This window comes from Leiobunum rupestre, chromosome 11 (assembly GCF_980474605.1).
Source record: "Leiobunum rupestre chromosome 11, qqLeiRupe1.1.hap1, whole genome shotgun sequence".
Taxonomy (NCBI): Eukaryota; Metazoa; Arthropoda; class Arachnida; order Opiliones; family Sclerosomatidae; genus Leiobunum; species Leiobunum rupestre.
In genome coordinates this window covers 33,932,569-33,953,181 of record NC_143394.1, presented here as the reverse complement: position 1 = coordinate 33,953,181, position 20,613 = coordinate 33,932,569, and the positions used below count along the sequence as shown (strand labels likewise).

At 37.6% G+C, this 20,613-nt stretch overlaps 1 protein-coding gene across 4 annotated transcripts in view; it reads left to right on the top strand.

Annotated features, from left to right (window-relative positions):
* unc-13 (protein unc13 homolog) overlaps window positions 1-20,613 on the top strand; it is a 233,201-nt gene that overhangs the window by 185,277 nt on the left and 27,311 nt on the right. For all 4 annotated transcript variants that reach the window (XM_090163606.1, XM_090163605.1, XM_090163604.1 and 1 more), the window contains exon 9: window positions 6,415-6,470. In XM_090163606.1, coding sequence (XP_090019732.1) covers window positions 6,415-6,470 — 56 coding nt within the window. The remainder of the gene's footprint in view (window positions 1-6,414; window positions 6,471-20,613) is intronic.

Below are 20,613 nucleotides of genomic sequence, written 5' to 3'. Positions count from 1 at the left end.
CTATAAAGTACAGTGTGATTTATGAATCGTATTTAGGGCTCGGCGTTCGTATATGAAATTTTCCGTTAATTTCTTTTCTATCCAAATCCGAAAATAAAAACTTATTTGTTGGATATTAAATCGTATAATAGTCGTGAATAATATCCATAAATGAAATATAGAATTAATTTAAGGCTTTATATACTGTATAACCTTTCCCATCCTAAATTATATTTTCATTTTGTTAGCTACCCTCATACGCTACGTGTAAATTGAATTTGGAGTTCCTAAGGGAAATTATTAATCTTAATTTAAAAATATTCACATATCTAACCCATTTAATATAGCGTATCTCAAGTAAAAATGATGCCGTTAATCTAAAATCTTACAATAGGTGCCAACACATTTACTTATTTTTAAACCACGTTTTCCTGATAATTTAATAGATACTCGAAACGTATTTTGACAAATAAGTGGGAATTTTCTAAAGTACCTATATGTTTGAAACGAATAACATAAGCTGTATAGAAAGCCTTTTTCAAAAATAATAAAAATTCAATTTCCGTTTATTCTACTAAACCCGGTTTAATATGCCATCTGGTGTTGATCTATAAAACTCGAATCTCAAACTTAAGATAGGCTCTTAAAAAAGTACAAATTTCATCCTGTCATGGCCGTGCCCCCCCCCCCCCCCCCCCCAAAGGATGACGTAGACCCGGAAAATGAACAAAATAGAAAATGATATTAATTAGAAACTCCCGATTTGATTTCCCAATTAAGTTCTTAAAGAAATTTAAATAGTTCTTCACAAACCTATTTGATCATTAATTACGCGTATTGAAATGGTTAAAAATACTGATTTGAGCCAAGGCGTAAAATTATTGTTCTATGATTGTTCATGCTACTACGCAGGGCTCGTACACGACCTGGAAAACCTCGAATAGTCAGGGATTTGAAAATGATTCCAAAAAGTCAGGGAGAAGTCAGGGAATTTGAAATTGGTTCCAAAAAGCTAGGTAATTGGAAGACGGTTCAAAAAAGTCAGGGAATTTGAAATTGGTTCCTAAAATTCAGGGAAAAGTCAGTGAATTTGAAATTGGTTCCTAAAATTCAGGGAAAAGTCAGTGAATTTGAAATTGGTTCCTAAAAGTCAGAGAAAAGACATGGAATTTGAAATTGCTTCCTAAAAGTCAGAGAAAAGACATGGAATTTGAAATTGGTTCCTAAAATTCAGGGAAAAGTCATGAAATTTGAAATTAGTTCATAAAAGTCAGGTAATTTGAAATTGATTCCAAAAAGTCGGGGAATTTTAAATTGGTTAAAAATTTCAGGAAAAAGTGAGGGAATTTCAAAATGGCCCCAAAAATCAGTCAAATAATTATTTTAAATATGAAATAAAAATATATATTAAATATTTTGCAAAATTTTACCTCAAACCTTTCATTTACTGTACAAAAATTGTCAGGTTAAAGTTTGAAAATAGGTCAAAGAAAACCCGTAAAAGTCAGGAAAATAATTCCGAAAATCTCGTACTAACCCTGTCTACTACACTACAATAGCATAGAAAGTGTAACGACTAAACATTCCTAGTAGCATTACGAATTCCCACTAAGATATACAATACTTCTGAAATAGCTTTTAGATTAATCAGCTACATTCAAAATTTCGTAATAAGAAACGTACAATGTTTTACTTTACCCCTAAATTAATATCGTAGCGATCCAAATTATTGAACGTCTGTATTCGATCACAACAAGAGGATTCATTATTCATTCCAAATGAAATTTTCTCTTTTTTTTACAATAATGGTATAAAGGAAGTTACATCGTGCATTACAAATGTTGACTTACATTTAAAGAAAGCGCTGTTCGCTTCGACCTTTGGCTCTTCTGCGCCGCGGCTTTCGAGAAATTTATTGGTCGCGATTGAGAAGAGATCTAAATATCGTTAACTCCGAGATGTAGTCGCTTTCCTCCCCCTCCTTGTTAGTGATCCCGATTCGTTTCCTTGGCTCCTTCGAGCTTTCTTAATCGATAAATCCGACCTCTTTCGACCCACTCTGCTCTCCTCCAGAACGCCGAGAAACCCGTACCCGTAAAACACCATTAGTATTTGAGAAACGCTCTTGGATTGCCGATTTTGCCTTCCTTTTTAACAACCCGGTTTCTAAAGATAAAAAAGAACCAAAAGCTAAAAATGGGGGATGGGACACCGTACAATTAATCTGGTTTGCCAACCCCTTCCTCCCCCCCCCCCCGGGGGAATGTCGTAAAAAAAAGTTAAAAGATAGGCCTATAATTTATCCCTTATTAAAAACGTCCCCGCACGTGCATCTGGGGTCATCTGGTTTTTCGATTAAAGCTATTGGTAGGGTAAGGTTTACTCTGTCGTCGGTCTTTTAATTGCGTCGGAGGCGATTAAAAAGAAGCTAGTATTAACGACTTTTTTGGGCCATCCTCCTTTTTGGTTTGTTTTTCCTCCGCGGAGTGATACAGTCACTGTTAGACCCTCTTATAGATTTCTCGTCCTACTTCACTTTTTCATCATTAAGTTTCGACAGAGCTGGTCCCTCACTGTTTAACTTTTTCTTCGACTCCAGTTTTGTTTGACTTTGGACGCGCCATTATCCATTCTATAGGCTGAAAATTTGCTAAAATTTTATTTTAAGCCCTGGTCTGGGTAACTCCGCGATTTTTACCCGGATTTTGGTAGACGTCTGCGAAATTAGTTTGGTTCTTTGTTTCAAAAATATTTAAAAGTACATTTAACGTTTTTAAAAGAAATTATCAACTTTACTTGCCGATTTTGTTCAAAGTCGGGCTTAATGTAAACCTATATGAGATATGAAATTTCCGTAAAGGAGACGTTGCACTACCATTTCGATTTGCCATGGCAACCGAAAATGTTTTTGACCACTTAAAACAAAAAATCTCAATTTAAAAAAAGCATGGGATTTTCTCGGTTTCAATAAAGAATTTTTTTAAATTTGGAAATCACGAAATGGGTAATTTGGACCACATATAGGTAAATTTCATAAATTTTGGGTAAACGGTAACATTTTTGAGTAAAATAAGGAAAAAATCTTATTTTTGTTTTAAGTGGTGAAAAACATTTTCGGTTGCCATGGCAAATCGAATGGGTAATGCAACGTCCCCTTTTGGGAAATCTCATATCTCATATAGGTCTCATATAGCCCGACTTTGAACAAAATCGGCAATAAACACCTCGGGTACTCTCCTTGTAAGTATTTAATTGTCTAAAAGAATTCACAATTTTTATGAAAATTTCAATGTGAAAAATATTGGAATGTTTTAAGTCGTGTTGCTGAGATAATATTAAAGTTGCAACGGATAGGAATGTAAAAGTAGCTTTATTGCATACAGACTGTTAACACGTTCACTCTCCTCGTTTTCTATCGCGAGCTTAACCTTTCTAATGGTTGGAATCACTAGTAAAGCTAATATCGTCGTTCGCTCGTAACCAAACTAAGGAATTTTCCATTACGGTTTAAAACGTAAAATACGGTTCAGCGTTTCGTCCTACTTTCTTTGGCGGATGAATACGTCACCGCTATTCGCCGGTTGATATTTCCAGGAAGTTGTCAGACGATAAACAGAACTCATAGTAGCGCAGCAATTTTAATTAAAAGTTTGAAACGGCCGTTAAGTTTGTTCGCTTTTAAGTGTTCCATAAATAAGACCGCAATTTTGACAGCGCGTCCTCCGCACTTCTCCGAAGGACATTCCGCCAGAGTGTCCTCGAGACAACAGCGTCGTTTCGTCTTCCCGAGTAGTTAAAAATGCGATATTAAGGTTTAGAGAATTCCTCGAAGGAATAGCGTTACGTTTCTGTACAGAATCAGCCGGAATAATTTCTAAAGTGAAACTATCTCGGTCTATTTTTCTTTCCTCCATCTCATTTTTGAAATGAGTAATTTATCAGTTTGAGACGTAATTTGGCCGGATGGAAAAACTGAAGTTTCATGGAAGGTTCTTTTTCCGCCATTTCGTTTTAAATTGAGAAATACTTTTAAGAGCAAAAAGGGTGTTGAGGCAAAAAATAAAGAAAAGGTGCGAAGTAATCATTCATTCGGAAACGGGCCTTTCGCCAAAAGTCGGCTTCGGAAAAAAGAACCGAGAAGCTTCCTGAGATTTTGAGCCGTTGGCGTCGGGAACTTCTGATCGAATCCCCATTCCAACGCGTACCTTATCTTCGCATCGACCCCACCTCGCTCTTCTTCTCCAGACTCGGGACTTTCCTCCGAGATTCTCCGAAGTTGATCCGTCCTCGCGTCCGCTACTCTACCACCGAGAGGAGTGTGTTTTGACTAGCCTTAGCGGATATTTTCAGCCACTTGACCACGTGTCGTAAACTAGCAATCTTATCTTGATGAGTGCAATATCCTTTCGCAATCCCCTCTCGCTTTTCAAACTTTCCAGAACGATCAGATATCCGTTCGACTGCTATTCGATTTCCCCGTTCCTTTATAAAGACTGCGTCGACTCACTCGGCTGATTATATTAAACGCGTCGTTTTTCGTATTGATCCGGAGTGCTTCGCCTTTTTTGTTATTGTTTTAATAATTATATTTGGTCTGCTTTTTATTCTTTTTACAAAATTACGCGCGTTACTCTCCAGCTTTTAAAGTTGCTTTAAAGGGGAATTGTCACCAAAACCAAAATTTAAGAGGTTTTTTAACAGAATGATAGAAAATATATGAATGATTATGTCCCAGAAATTTTATAGTTATTGGAAAATTATTTCAAAAGATACGCTACTTTTTCCGCAACCTACATCAAACGGCTTCAAAAATTTCAGAAATCGCGGTTGAACCTACGTGCAGCGCCAAAAGAATGAAGCGGCAAAAATTTGAGAAAGTGTAAGGCATTTTAAAAACACGATAAACTACAATCTACGAGTATAACTCGGTTGAAAAGCCAAGGAGAATGTCGTAGCAGCCGACAGTTCCGAACGAAAAACGATAAAACCGGGGAAAATAATATTTCGTTCACGAGATGGCGCTGCAGGTAGGTTCAACCAAGCGGTTCTGAGATTCTCGAGTCGGTGGGATAAGACTCGAAATTTGGTTGCTAATAATAAATCAAATACTGAAAATATGAATTTTTTTGTATAACCATTTTCGTACGTCCTCTATCCATTTAAATGGTTTTTAACCAATTTTAAGGTGTGACAGTTCCCCTTTAAAGCGACGTTTGCGTTTTGGCTATTAAAAAGCGGCTTAATTATTACCTGTATGCACGATTACCTTAGATAGCGCGAAGGGACAGAATGTCGTGACCGATTCTCAGTTTTAATCCCGTATTGAATACTTTGTTGAAATCAGGAATCCATCATTGTAATCGTAGCAGTTTAAAAGGACCTTTATTGAAGGCATTTTAACAGTGACGGCACCAGGATTTTTGGGTCAGTTGAGCCAAATTAAAGGGCCCCCTATTAGATTTTTTTAGACACCTTAGAAGTATTTTGGTGACCCATTTTTACTTCTTAAAGCTCGAAAAACAATAATTAAATTTCTTCGCTTCTTAGGATAAATTGTAATAGAATTTTAAGAAATTCCCAAGTTAATCGCCAAAATATTTATCTAAATAAATTTCAATTTCTTTTTGACGCTAACTATTCCAAAAACAAAAGTTAAGTAACAAAGACAAAATACAAAATGGAATATTTTCCCTTCCGAAAAAGTCTCGATTTCGAGGAAAAAAACTTAGATGATTTGCATACCGTTTCTCTAAGTGCATTCTACATTACATTCGTGGATTCTCGACGAAATTTCATTGCATTATTGAAGCGAAAATAGGAAAAATAGTTAATGATAAAAGTCTGGAATATTTTTTGTTGAAATGATAATTGTAGGATTCACGGTGTTTTTGTTGTTCGTTTGCGATTTTGTTTCACTGAAGTTTCTTTTAACAGTAAATATGTAGTGGTAGTATAAACGAGCACCATTGTTCTTTTAACCGTGTCATTTTGGTAAATAAACGTTTTTATCCTGTTGTTTGGCGCCGGTCGTTCTTGGTCCATTGTTTCAGTCAGTTAAGCGTCAGAGTCAATTATATTCTCCTAAAGAGTTTTGGTACACGAAAGAGTCTTTGTATTCGGATTTTTGGTATCCCCCCTGTACACGCGGCTTCTCTAGATGGTGGTGGTACATAAAATGCATTAAACGCAATCTTGTTAACGTGTCCAGCACTTTCTCTCTATATATATATACTGTGTCGTCTACTGTTCTCTGTGTATTTCGCACATACGTGGATATTGCTTCCAAAAACGCACACACACACGTTGTTGTCTTATGTGTCGTCGCTCGTTCGTTGGTTTTTGCTCCATCCTTACGTCCTCCAAAGAAATAAAAAAACCTATAAAAACCAGGGCCACTGCTAAATTAAATTTTTCGCTTGTTTTTCATCCCGACAGAGTGCTAGATCTGGATCAGGAGATGGCGCTGCGAGCCTATGGCCCAAAAATGGAGGGTAAGTTTTTCATTTACGAATTTTTACTATTTTCTTATTCTTTTATTTCGTTGCATTTTTTTTTAACGCGGCCATATCGAGCGAACGTAAATTAAATTTATTTCTAACAAACGTAGACTTTATCGTTTAATCCAACTGTCCGCGAACGTAATTAGTAGATAATAAATTATTCGATAAAGAGATGTTTAGGAAGCTAGGTAGGTGGACGTCGCTATATCGCGGCCATTTAAACAACTATTAAGCTCTTAATCTACAACCCTATAGGCTATATACGGTCATTGGAGGTCCTTTTTACTTTTCGATATTTAGTCACGGGTTAGGCGAGGACATCTATCGGCTATAATTAGAAGCATCAATCTGGCTAAGCGCCAAGACGTAATTCGCGCTCGCGGATCTAATTACCTTAATTAATCTACGAAGCCATAATCTCCGATTCTTTGCGCTCGAATTCGTTCGCGCATAATGACTATAGCTTTATATAAAACCCGTATAAAAACGGCCAAACCAGCTTCTGCCCAAAATAGGCAGCCCCCGAGGGTGGGCTCGCTTCCAACTCCCCGGCTCTCCAAATCGGCCATTTCCGAAAACCCTCCCAGCCGGATTTTTCACTCTTTTCTGTTTTGCCTAATCTTTAATATTGTAAAGGATGAAGAAAATGGGGAGTCGCGTTATTTCGGAGAGATTCTAATCTTTCGACGCGCCCCCTCCCGCCAAAAGTTAGGAAATAGATTGATAGCCCGCGCTATAAGCGTAACAAGACTGAAGTATCGAACGGTTTAGTTTCGAACCCCATCTGACGAGGAAAAGGATATTAAAGATTAATGGAATTTCTCCGTTCTGCCCTTTCGACTTTTTAGTTTTATTTCCAAATTTCTACACGTATGTGATCCAGTCTTCGTACCTGTACATTTAATTAAAGCAACTGTCCGCTCTATCATTGCCTCCTGTATTATGAAAAGGCCCCTGTTATTAGAGATGGCCATGAATCTATTAAAAAATTCGAAAAAAGCGACTTTAGTGGAGAGCGTGGCAAAGGAAGCTAAAATCCAAAATAGCCTATAATGATAACCTCGTCAGAGAGCCATTGTAGAGTATTATATTTAGAAAACTTATACTCTATTTAGTGGGATTTAATCTAAATTATATATTGACCAATTTACAAACGATTCAATCAACGCGAGTGGTACCATTAAGTATCGCCTTTTGGGTCAAAATGTAGCTTAACTATCTTGTTTGGATGTCGACGATAGCGACATCTGTTGATAAAAAGAGCTACTTGACGTCGAGCCGACACTTGCTTTTACTAGGGGGTTTCTTTTCGCTTGTTGCGGGATTTCGGAGTAGAGTAAGAAGAGTAACGTTATGACGTCATTTTAGTCCGATACTGTGGTGGCGAGTCAGAGTTAAAACGTTTTTCCAAATTGGCAGCAGATAAATTCTAGATAGCAAACGACAAAATCCGATTTACTCCTTTACATCTCCTTTCTAGAAGGAGTAAAAAGAGTAGCCCTAATACTCCGGAACAAGCGAATAGTTTTGGGGGCAGAGTAATTATCAACCTAGGAACAGGCGAAAAAAACGTTTTAGGGTAAAAAGAGTACACTTTAAGTCCGCGAACAGGCGAAAAGAAACCACCTACTGTGGCGTGCAACCAGTTTTCATGGCGACTTTCCACTAATTTCATTCGTTAAAACTGACCTACTTAATCTGATTTTCAAGTTTTAATGGCTATTCACACCAGTCAATTTTTTCTCTACTACTAAAAAATATATCAATTTACACTAATAAAGGTATTATATTAGTTTCGTTCTATCAAATGGATGTGTATGGAAATTACTAAACATAAATAATTGTAGATAAACCAGGTTTTTTTAAACGTTGTGGATATATTTTTGCATTAACACGGATAAACTGGGTTTTACAAAACCAAATGATATTAATACCTTTATTAATATAAATGGTCCTAGTATGTAGTAAAATAGGTATTTATTTTAAGAAAAATATGCTCACCAACAAAGTTGGTTGAAAATTTGGCTTCGTAAGTGTATTCAGGGACAAATACAATATGATGTAAGATAAATGTAATCAAAGTATTTAGTGTACTTCTCATCTGAAATAAGTAATGGTAGTTTATTACAACTTGATTAAAAAGTCTATTATATCTACAAATTCAAAAATATGAATTTAAAAATTGAAGACCTCACCGGGGTTATTCAACTGTAGGAGGTTAGAGTACGGAAGTACTCGAATGATTTCAGCGAATTCCATCTTTTGTATCGTTATTGTAAGGACCGACATCTAGGGTATTAGCCTTGAGTAAAGATAGCGTTAGTTTTAAATAAATATCTAATGAAAATATTTATTTTCTAAAATAGAAACATAAATAAATTTGATTAAATTATTTTCATGATCAATCAACCCAGCCATTCTTATTATTTTATTTATCTGCAATAGAGGGAGCTGTTAACAAATTAACATAAAATAATTCTCCTTCATGCATGCAAGGGAGGTATGGCGTCGTAATCCAACCTACTAAAGTTTGAGCAACTTTGTTTCTAATGGATTTAAATTATTATTATTTTAGGAACTTTATTTCCATTAATGTTAGGATACTAGCTTTAGATGTAGTTTGTTGAATTTTCAAAATTGATTAGTTACTGCTTTAAAATAATTTAACAATGTCTTCAACAACAATGTCTTCGTTTCTGTTCCTAATGCCACGCCTATATTTTTACATTTACCCTTATGAAACTAATTTCCACGTATACAATACCAAGAACCTCTTTAGGTTACTAAGATCTTACTAGTTGACTCGTTTACAATAGCATTGAAAAAGTAACGCCATCTGTTAGGGACTTGTCTTAAACTATTTTATCTTGACGATAATTAAGAAGCTATTTTTGGTTAATGAAATAAATAAATTAATCAATTTTTGGCGTTACCTATAAAGTAGACTCTTACCTTCTCAGTTACCTAAATAGGTTCTTGATATTAGCTACTCCTTTAGTGCTTAAAATAGCTTAGGTTATTTTAAATTCAATGGTTAATTAGTTGAAAAATAATTAAGCTAACTCCTGAGGTTAAAAAAAAACAAAATAAATAGAATTGTTAATTTTCGGAAAAATAAAAAAAATTAAACATATATTACTTTTTAAGGGTTTTTTTTCTAGACTAGACTTCGGTAATTTTCCAGAAAATTTCCGACTTACAGCTCTAAATATAAAACTACTCTAATTAAAAGAACAAAACTAATTTGTAGGTGTAAATGCTTTAACTTAAGGTGTGGGCCCATACACTTCCGCCTTACTAACATGACCTTGAAATTAGAATTAGGGCCTAATGACTTTGATTGATTGTTTGGGACACGGGTCCAATCAATAAAGTTCAACTTTGGTCGTCCCCCTCTTTAGAATCCTCCCGGTATTTGGAACGTCCCGAATTGGTATAGCACGCGTCAATTCCGTCCTTCAAACAGGCGGACCCTTTTAATTGTATTTCGACGTGGTCAAAACCCCGTTGGACCTTGCCCGGAAATTAGGAGTAAAATGTGGGATAGAAAAGCCCCTTGGTCCTAAGTCCTTTCAAAAATTAATTGATGTCTTGAGTCGTTTCCTCTACTTCTACCCTTCGGACACGCACTTAGCAGATTATCCCCTTCTCCCCCGAAATCTTTCGTCGCATTTCGACTGTTGGAATCTCGGGGCTGCTTACAAACTAAGGATTCTTTAACTGGTAAACCCCCCGCCTCAAGGGAGTTGGTTTTGACCCTTTCACAAGTCCGTACGTCCGGGAATTTAATGAAGTCGAAGTATTTCTAAGCATTCAAGGATCGACTCAAGTTTTGGAGGATTTAATTTTAAAATTCGAGGCCGCTCAAATTTCGAGATTTTAAAATTGTGTAAATATTTCAGCCCTTGTTCGAACCTAGGAGCAACAAACACAACATCCCACACAAGGAGAACGCAACCAGTCAAAAGTCGTACATTTTCTTCTGTACATTTATCATTGGTCAGACGCTTTAGTGCCTGCTGCCGTCGGAAGGGGAAAATTCGGAAATTGTCTTCCCCTTTCCGTAAAACGTTCAGCGTAAAGGCTCGTCCAATGAAATTTGTCCACAACACTGCTTTAGCGTGTTTAAAAGCTAGCTGCGTTCTCCTCGGGTTTGTTGCTCCTAGGTTCGAACCATTTACAATACCTGGTAGTCGTCTTGATTCTGAACACGCATTTTGAAACTTTTACGGACGTTGAAGCTTTAGGTCAAATTGTACTAACAACTTGTGGCTTGTGGCTTAGAATTAACGAATTTGTTCCAATCGTGTTACTACAATTTTGAAACAAAAATTGATTGTAATGTTATCATTTAAAATTTTAAGCGGAATTTAAAATTACGTATTCCTTGACAAATACACCTACCATTTCAAATTTACGACATTATTATCGAACCTTAGTTTGAATTTTTATAAAACGTAAACTTTTTTCAAAAGGATTAACCAGACATTTGAGTTATTTAAATATTCTCCAGACTGATTTCAAATCTGCCAGAATCTGTGAACTTTGCAGACTATAACGTAGTCTTAAAATCGTAATTCTTAGCATTTAATTCCGGAAATAGCGATTAGTAGGGTGCATCCTACAAATGGCCAGACGGAGAATGATCAATCAGGACTCTGATATACCAACTTAAATTCCATATCATTTTCCAATCGTGTTTACGGACGAACTTCTAATGGACTTAAATAGAATATGCTTCCAGTAAACAGAATTTCGAATTGGAAATGAATCCATATTGATTTAACTTTCCCCGGGGAAGTGTAGTCCTTGATTAGATTCCCTCAAAATGAAGCGACTCTCCCAACAGTTCTTTCGTAGAAAAACTAGTCAATTTAGGAAGGCAGTGTCAATTCTTACAAACTCTGTGTCGCTTGTAGTAGTTATCCTCCAATATTAATGGTGTACCTTTTTTAATTGCATGTTAAACTGACGTTAACCAGACAAGGCCAGAACAGTACCCCAATCATGGATCCTAGTGAGATTTGGTAGTTCCATTTTCAAAAGTTAAAAAATCAATTAGATAGACCTGTAGATTATCGGTGAAATACAACAATGACCCACCCATCGTAGATGTAGTCGCCCAACCCCCGAACCCCCGCTTGTCCTTAAGGCCTAATGGATCTCGTTCTTTTTCAAAGTTTACGATCTCCAACGAATACCAAAACGCTTCAACTAGCGCCGTATGATAGTGCTTTTTAATTCAATTATAGCTCCATTTTAGTCAATTGGAATTTTTGCCTTTTGTTTACCAGCTTTTTCGCTTGAATTTTCGGTTTAATTACCTTTAAATTATTTTAGCTTATTAATAAACTATTTATAAAATCCGACTATTATATTATAGGAAGCTTGATTTTGCGCTTTCTAAAATCTCATTGAAAAATTAAATCTCTCATATTGATAGAGTTAAGAAAGTCAACGCGAAATTGCGAATGTAAAATGTTAGAATTATTACAAATTTGGACACTTAAGTAAATAAATATATTTTTCTTAAAGGGAATATACCTCCAACGCCTTCGTTATGGAAGACCACCAAAATTGTAATGCAACAAACTAAAATGTCAATAGGCTTTGTGTGTAGTTTAACTTTTTAAACTAAAATTCAAAATTAACTTTCTACATCAGTTGAAAGTTTCTGCAATGAAACGTTTAAATTCAAAAGTCGTCTGTTACTTCCTCCCACATTTAGTTGGCGTGTATTAAAACAGATGGCGCTAATATTTCTAAACTTAAAGCCTATACTCAACGGTACAGAAATACTAGGAGTCAAAATGTTGTTTCTGGATTCCAGAACATTGTAGTTTAGCGGTAGTCAACTTAGGCTAGTGTCTCGAACATTTTAAAGAGCAAATATAGATAAAAACCGTAAGGGTAAAATGTTCTTTTTAAAGCGCGTTATAAAAACACCGAATTTTTTCGTCTCCGATTATTATTGCATTTTGCCTCTAGGTGGAGCTTAGATCGTTTTTCCCCTCACTATTTTATAACGTCTAACGTCCATCGTAGTTGACAGTCCTTACAGCTAGAAAAGTAAGCTCGTCTTACCTAGTTCTCCGCCGTAACGTGACCCTGTCCGTCTATAGTTAATCATATAGCGCGACTCTGATAAAAGTAGGCCTCGTACGAGTAGGAATATAACCCTCGGAGGGTGTTTTTATGGCACTTCGCGACTAGATAGGGGGTTTTAAATGCGCTCTAAAAACGCCACGCCATTTGACGGAAATGAGTTAGACGCAATTTTGAAACGCCATATCAAATTTTATGGAATTTTATCCAAACAGGACCGTGTCTCCCTTTACACCCCAATTCCGCCCTGATGAAATATGGCCTATTAATGACTGCACCAAAGGCTTAGACGCGAAGAAATCGAATATTTTTGGCCGTCCTAATCAGTTTCGGAGCTCAAAAATAAACTAATTTTAAAACGAAAAAATAATCGCTAAATTGAGGTCAAAGCGCGTAACCAACTGAATTCATTATTTCTCTATTATTGAAAGTTATAATAGATTGGGAAAATTCGAAGTATCCCAAATTGATGGTTCAGAACTGGTAGAGGCCGTCGCGTCTGATTTTCCCAGACATTAAAAGAGAAAAAGTTTGCAGACGAATTAGTGTACACGTATTATATATATCCTTTCTATAAATATATAAAATAAATGTTATTTTCCCAGTAGCGAAAAGTCGGCACATTTCCGAGCACAAATCATTGATTGAAATTTTTTTTAAAGGCGTACGTAAAAAAAGTTTTGGTCGCGTGGAGGCGTAGCGGACGGCCTGTCAAAAGTTTCGGGAAAGAAATTTACGGACAGCCTGGGAAAAAATACCGAGAAAACCACTCCGTCATTTTTTATATCTCTTTACTTTTTTTTTCGTTATTCTTGCTTTCGTTTCAATATAGGCGCTATAAAACGCGTTTCGGGTTTTATCGATTGAGAACGCGGTTCTCGGAGAATATTTGAGCAGATTGGTCGCGCTCCAAAGCGGGCCACTTTGAGTCGAAGACGTCACGGTGTTCTCCGGTTGTATTCTCCTAAAAACACGCTGTCCCCACCTCCTCGACTCTGGCGGAAGAAGAGCACAGTAAACGACTATCCATTATTTGGGGTGGGGTAAAGACTATCTGGTCGTTGTTTCGTATCTCGTCGGTCGGTCGAGGGCTTAATGTATTTTTGAGTCGATTTGGGACAGGGAAATCGCCGGGACCTCTTGCCAGTGACGGGGAGCATTCATTAGGAGGCCTTTGCGTAATATCTCGTCACGCGGATGACATTATCGGAATCGAATCGTATAGTATGGTGTCGGCTTAATGACATGAACAGCGAGAGAGAGAGAGAGAGAGAGAGAGAGAGAGAGAGAGAGAGCGACAGCGAGAACGAAGAAAGATATCTTTTTTGCACTTCCTCTTGGAAGCCCGATACTTATGACTGTTCCTGGCGGAGTTCAAGTTGCTTGACCCTCCGTTAACGACGTTACTTCCGCTTTCCAAATCCAGCGCCTTCCAAAAACATTGCTTCTGAAAAATAAAACCAGGGTACGCTCTTCCGGAGGGGATGCGTTAGAGAGACCCCTTAATTGCGTTTCTACCCGTTTGTATTTTTCCATCCCAGCGCGACGTTTATTCCCATAACCGCTGTAGATTGATCTGTCTCCTTATTTTATACGCATTAGCGTTCTAGCCAATTTCGCAGTCTGCGGTTAAATTGATGTTATACTTAGAGGAGTATCGCTCAGTGGCTATTTTTTCTATACGAAAACAAGTTGGCAAGCCAAAATATACCTCTCCTCGGAAGAGTTTTTAATTTTCAGTGAAGCGTAACATGTAATCGTAGTTCTGTGGTAGAACGCTCACCTGTTCGAATCCCGCCCGATACTAACGTAAATTGAAGAAGATTTGTACTACACCCAATGACAAATAGAGGGCCCTTTTGGAAAAAGCTTTTTCCTAATTCCAAGAAACTGCGAACGCAGTGATTACATTTTGCCCCGAAAATGCGTACGCGTTCGCAGACAGACAGACAGACAGACAGACAGACACGGTTATTGTAAAACATGGGTGGCGTTGTGTTAAATGGCGTACTCCTGGTAGTCGGCCTGTTCCTGAACACGGGTGTTTGGCGTGTGGAATACATCTACACGCGCTGGTTGGTCAGATATAAACCAAATTGCTAGAAGGTATTTTTAGGGATTCAAGCTTTTCAGAATATCGGATTATTTGAGTTTTAAATGTTGAACAAAACCTTAATTAAAACAAAACCAGGCTTACATTTAATTACCAAGTACGCTAAAATGCTTAATAATAATAATAAACAACAACTAGGCTAGTAGCTAAGCCTTCAAGGGACTTTTAAAGCCATTAATTCAGGTGGCCGGTTTACAATGCGTAGGAGGGTTGTGGCAAGCCGTTCGAAATATTTATTTAAATCAGTTCAATTTTAACCTTACGCATGAAAAGGGTTTTCGCCACTACGTACGAATATTGAAAATCGTAAATCACATAACTAGGCGCCCGTAAAATTGCTAAATTATTTAAAAACTTTAAAACCCGTTTAAATTTCTCTGGTAAAGATCATTTTGGAATTTCGCTATAGAGTCTACAAATTACTCATTGATTATATAAATCTAAAATCTAGCTGTGAAAAAAAAACTCTTTATATAAGGAGCGATTTTGAAAGTCTTTAAAAGTAGGCTTACGAATTTTTGCGTCTATCACGTGACGGCATAAGGCTCGCTAATTGGTCGAGCCCAACGCGCCTCTAAAAAAAGGTCCTCCATTTTCTCGTTTACCCGCAGCGCTCGTGGTGGTAAAATCCGTAAAATTTTGTCCTTTTGTCCGTGTGTACAGTCACGGCCAACTTTGACACCCATTCGCCGAAGTTCCACGAACAAGGATTTTCTCGCTATAAACTATCGGCGTTCAGCGCCATGCTCACTTTTATATTGGCTTCAATGCTAAAACTATTTTAAAAATAATTCTCCCGTGCGCCAGAACCACCAGCCTTAAAGGCCTGATTCACACTGGCAGTGTTTTCCCGATTTTCTCTAAGTATTTTCTCGTTTTACCACCTTTTCACGTTGTTCTGGCGCACGGGAAAACGACTGTACATACGCACAAAATTTAACGGATTTTTCCGCCGTCAGCGCTGCCGGTAAACGAGAAAACGGAGAAAAAAATGTCGAAATATCTCTACTTTATTTTCCCGGTTTTTGAAGCTCTTTGAGTTCGACTAATCAGCGAGCGTTTCATTGTCACGTGATATAAGGAGCGATTTTGAAAGTCTTTAAAAGTAGGCTTAAGAATTTTTGCGTCTACCACGTGACGGCATAACGCTCGCTGATTGGTTGAGCCCAACGCCCCTCAAAAAAAATGTTATCCGTTTCCTCGTTCCCCGGCAGCGCTCGCTGTGATAAAATCCGGCAAATTTTGTCCGTGTGTACAGTCGTGTTCCTGCGCGCCAGAACCACGGGAAAAGGCGGGAAAACTAGAAAATATAGAAAACCAGGAAAACACTGCCCGTGTGAACCAGGCTTTACACCTAACACGAGCAGTGATTTCTTAATTTTCCCTATTTTCTAGTTTTACCCCATTTTCCCCTCGTTCTGGCGCACTGGAAAACGACTATTCACACGAACATAATTTACCGGGTTTTACCGATGCGTGCCCTGCCGGTAAACGAGAAAATGGCGGAACTTTTTCGTGGTTAGTTGGGCTCGACCAATCAGCGAGCGTTATGCCGTCCCGTGATAGACGCAAAAATTAGTAAGCCTACTATTAAAGATTTTCAAAACCGCTCCTTATATCACGTGACAGCGTAACGCTCGCTGATTGGTCGAGCTCAAAGTGTTTCAAAAAACCGGGAAAATGAAGTAGAGATATTTTATTATTTTTTACTCCGTTTTCTCGTTTACCGGCAGCGGTAAAATCCGTAAAATTTTGACCGTGTCGTTTTCCCGTGCGCCAGAAGAACGGGAAAAGGCGCTAAGACGAGAAAATAGAGAAAACAATGCCCGTTTGAGCCAGCCTTTAAGGCTAAAATCACCAATAATTTTCAACGAGTAAATTTATAGCTGAAAAAAGAGTAAATCTTTTTTCGTTGTTTTGGGAGAGCGGTAAATAATATGGGACTTTTCTCGGTCGGGAATCTAGAGATGCCCCTGAGAGGCGCTTCGCCAGGAGGGCCCAGTCGTACGTAATTAATGAAGTGCCCACAGAGCGATGTCCAGCAGCTGGTCAGTCCCCCGCTGAATCTCTTCGGAGCCATGTCTCTCTAGCGCATTAACGGCCATTCACCGTAATAACCCCTCAGAGGATAAACACTCTTATATAAAGACAAGACGAACCTCGCAACATTTTTATCTTCTAACGTCCGTCGGACGCGCGCTCGCGTATTTATTTCCCAATAGGGCCATATTCAACGAGATATACAGCTTAGCGCGTACTCCATCTCGGACTAAAGAAATATTCTCGTTGAAGGGTTTTTTCAATCTTCCCAAGTATATATATATATATATATATATTTATATATATATATATATAGGATAATATATATAGGTATATAGAAATGCCTCGAAGCGGAAATAACGAACGGCTTGATTTGGAAATTCCACCCATCTGTTCCCTCATTAATAACCGGACTTGCCCTTCGCGTAAATTTAAAAGTTAAATTTTCCGGATATATATTTTCTTGTGGAAATAAGTCAAAAAATGGATACTGAAAAAAGGTAGAATACTTCATTTTACTCGTCGTTGTATTTATTTTCTATATTTTCAATTGCTGGGGTCTCCAATATCGTCTATATTTTACTGATTTAATTTATACTACAGGTTAATACAAAATGTTTCTAGAGGTCGGTAACGGTTAATCATTATCCATGATTAAATTGATTTTTTTTGGGAAAAAAATGTAAACAAAGAAATTTACCGGATAATATTTCGGAAAATGGTTAAAAAACATGTATTATTCGTAAAATTTGAGCTTTTTATCGAAAAAAACGTCTTTTTTCCGATTAATTTTACAAATTTATCGAAAAAATTAATCGGATAATACAGAAATATAAATTACTTGATCAAAACATTTTACGAATAATTTTGAAAGCTTTATCTATTGAATAAAAGTTAACCATCCCCGACCTCTAGATGTTTCAAAATGTAATGCAAAAATTTGGAGGAGTTGTAGGGGGTGAGTTGAGAAGTATGCCTGTTTTTCCTAATTTTCCTACGATGAGTTAAAAGAGCGCCAGAGAGCTTCAAAGTGCGGCCTACTAACCCCTGGAAGTAGGCCGCAACAAACGCAAAACCAAGCAGCAGGGAAATGCGAACATTAAGGTTTGGGTTCGTGTGATAGGTAAAAAAGGACTTTGAAAACAAATCGAGGTAACCCGGGGGAAAAAATGTAAACTTAAACGGTATTTAAAGTCCCTGCTGCTTGGTTTTGCGCTCGTTGCAGTCTACTTCCAGGGGCTAGTAGGCCACACTTTTAAGATCTCTGGCGCTCTTTTAACTCATAGTAGGAAAATGGGCGAAAAAAAACAGGCATACTGCTCAACTCACCCCCTACAACTCCTTCAAATGTTTGCATAAACTTTTGAAACACCCTGTATACATATCAGATTGCGCAAAAAGAAACCTAAGCTATTTTGGGGGTATAAGTTACAATACTGAGCAGGTTTGTCCTCGGCGTTTCTTTCTCTAACTCCGTTATTGCGTAGAGAAAATAAATAGAACGGAAATAGAACGTCTTGTAATTCCCTCCGTTTTCTGGCAGGTTCTTCTTTTAAAGTAAATATCAAGTCCTCCTCCCATTGATCCGAAGAAAGCGGTGAAAACCCCGGGAATATTTTAGATTAGAAAACGTAATGGGTTTTGATTCCGGAGCAATTGTCCGTGGCATTTTCCATCTCTCTCTAGATACACCGGCGACTACAGGAAACTCTCATCCGTAGATCCCAATCTTTAGTTTTATCCATCTTCTGGCGGTGTCTTCTTATGGCTTTATTGAAGACGCCCCCGCCAAAATCTCTCTCTCGAAGGTTGTTAGGAGAACCTAGTCCAAGAATTTTTCGTTTTCTCTTATACAAGTGCTTTTCCGCAATCAAGAGGTTGCTCTTTATTTTAGTTTTCGCGTCGAATGCGTCTCTGGCGTTTTATTCAGCGGCTCACTCTCGATTCCTGTCTCTCTCTCTCTCTCTCTCTCTCTCTCTCTCTCACTCTCTCTCTCTCTCTCTCTCTCACTCTCTCTCTCTCTCTCTCTCTCTCTCTCTCTCTCTCTCTCTCTCTCTCTCTCTCTCTCACTCTCTCTCTCTCTCTCTCTCTCTCTCTCTCTCTCTCTCTCTCTCTCTCTCTCTCTCTCTCTCTTTACGCGCTCGGTCGCTTTCCTAAATCTCGCCCTTCAGGATATCGCTTCTTGTTTGGGTATCGAGACGCGAAATCAACTCTGGCCGGTAGTTGCCGTGATAGAGTTTCCCTACAAATACCAAACTGAACGGTGAGGCGCCCGAAACTTCGATTCAGAGTTGGAGCTAGCAGACTGCTACCCCATCTCGAACGTTGTTTAAACTACGAGGATACGCGCTCTCAATTCCGGTTCTTTTATATCTCGGTGGTTTTGTTTTCGATCTTGCCAATATTTTTACATAGCTCATTTACGCTATCCATCGGGGGTTTAGCTTATACGGATGTCTAGCAATCAAAGGTTCCTAGGCCTAACGATCAAAACAAAAGGAAGTTTATATACAGCGTCTTATTTACACTTCAAGGCTTATTTTTTATCGTATGAAAGATATAATTTTTCAAGGGAATCCCCAAAGTTAATGTTTTCTTTGATTCAGATTGTTAGGGATTGAGATTTTCAAATATGAATGAATTTTATAGCAGCAATCGATACACGCAAACAATTTCACAGCCATTTCGTGGCCAGAATTGTAAACTATTTTTCCTGATAGTTACGTGATTTGGTTTTATCGAAAATTGAAAATGTTGCAATTTCGGCCAATTGTCGCTAGTTAGTTTCTGAATACTTAAACGGCTGTTTTCTCTTATAATTTGGCTTACGTTTATTTTGTGCGTTTAGTTGCGTGGTTTTATTGATAGCGCGGTGTTTTTAGATCATGGATACCGTGCCTTTGGTTTGTCGAGCTTCTTAAAAGTGCATTCTTTTCGAATTGCTATTATGGATCATACATTTTAACTTTTTAGAAATTGCTTCAAATAATTATGAAGATATTACGTTGATTTTTACGATTATTCTATCGAAAAATGTTTTAAATTTAACTCGGTATCATAGCGATTTTTTAAATCAACTTAACTTCTAAGCTTTGTAAAAGAGAGCTTAGAAGTTAATAAAAAGTAAAAGTATGTAACTCACCTCTTATGAGAGAAGCATTCATTATCATATACTGCTAAAGTTATTCGAAAGTTTCTACACCGTGTAAATTTTTACATTTAAAGGGGAACGGTCAAGTTTTAACCAGTTAGATAGCCCTATAACCCATTAAAAACTAAAATTTATGGCGAAAACCGCATAAAAAAATATTGAGTGGTTAATTTTTAATAAAATAAAGAAATTTCGGGAAAACGAAAAGCCCGCATCCGCCGCGACACCTGGTGAGAAGTCGGTGGGACAGAAAAACAACGCAAAAAATTTGTTTTGCACGCGCGGCGGGTTCCAGTTATAAAAGACTTAAGCCTAAATGGCGCGATTTTAAAAGTTAGGATAGTTTGCAAATCGCTCATACGGGGTTAGGGGCGCTGGCGGCAGCCCCTAAGATGGCGGCGAAAATTCAAACCCAAACACCTGGCGTTATTTTTCGTTTAAAATTTTTGGGCCAAAAGCTATTTTTTCAGGACAAAAAAAGGTACGTGTTAGTATATTGAACGTCTTGTTAATCTTTTGATACGGAAATAAGGCCATATTTGGAAAAGCTTGGCCGTTCCCCTTTAACATCAGTAGGTGATTACTTAAAAGCCATACCGCATTGTACGCTGAAGTGGTTTTCTTGTAAGAGATAAAAATTACATACATTCGTAACAAGTAATATCTTCATAGTTCGATAACTTTTTATCTGTCGTGTCTTCTGCCCGTTTATCCACCTAATTTGA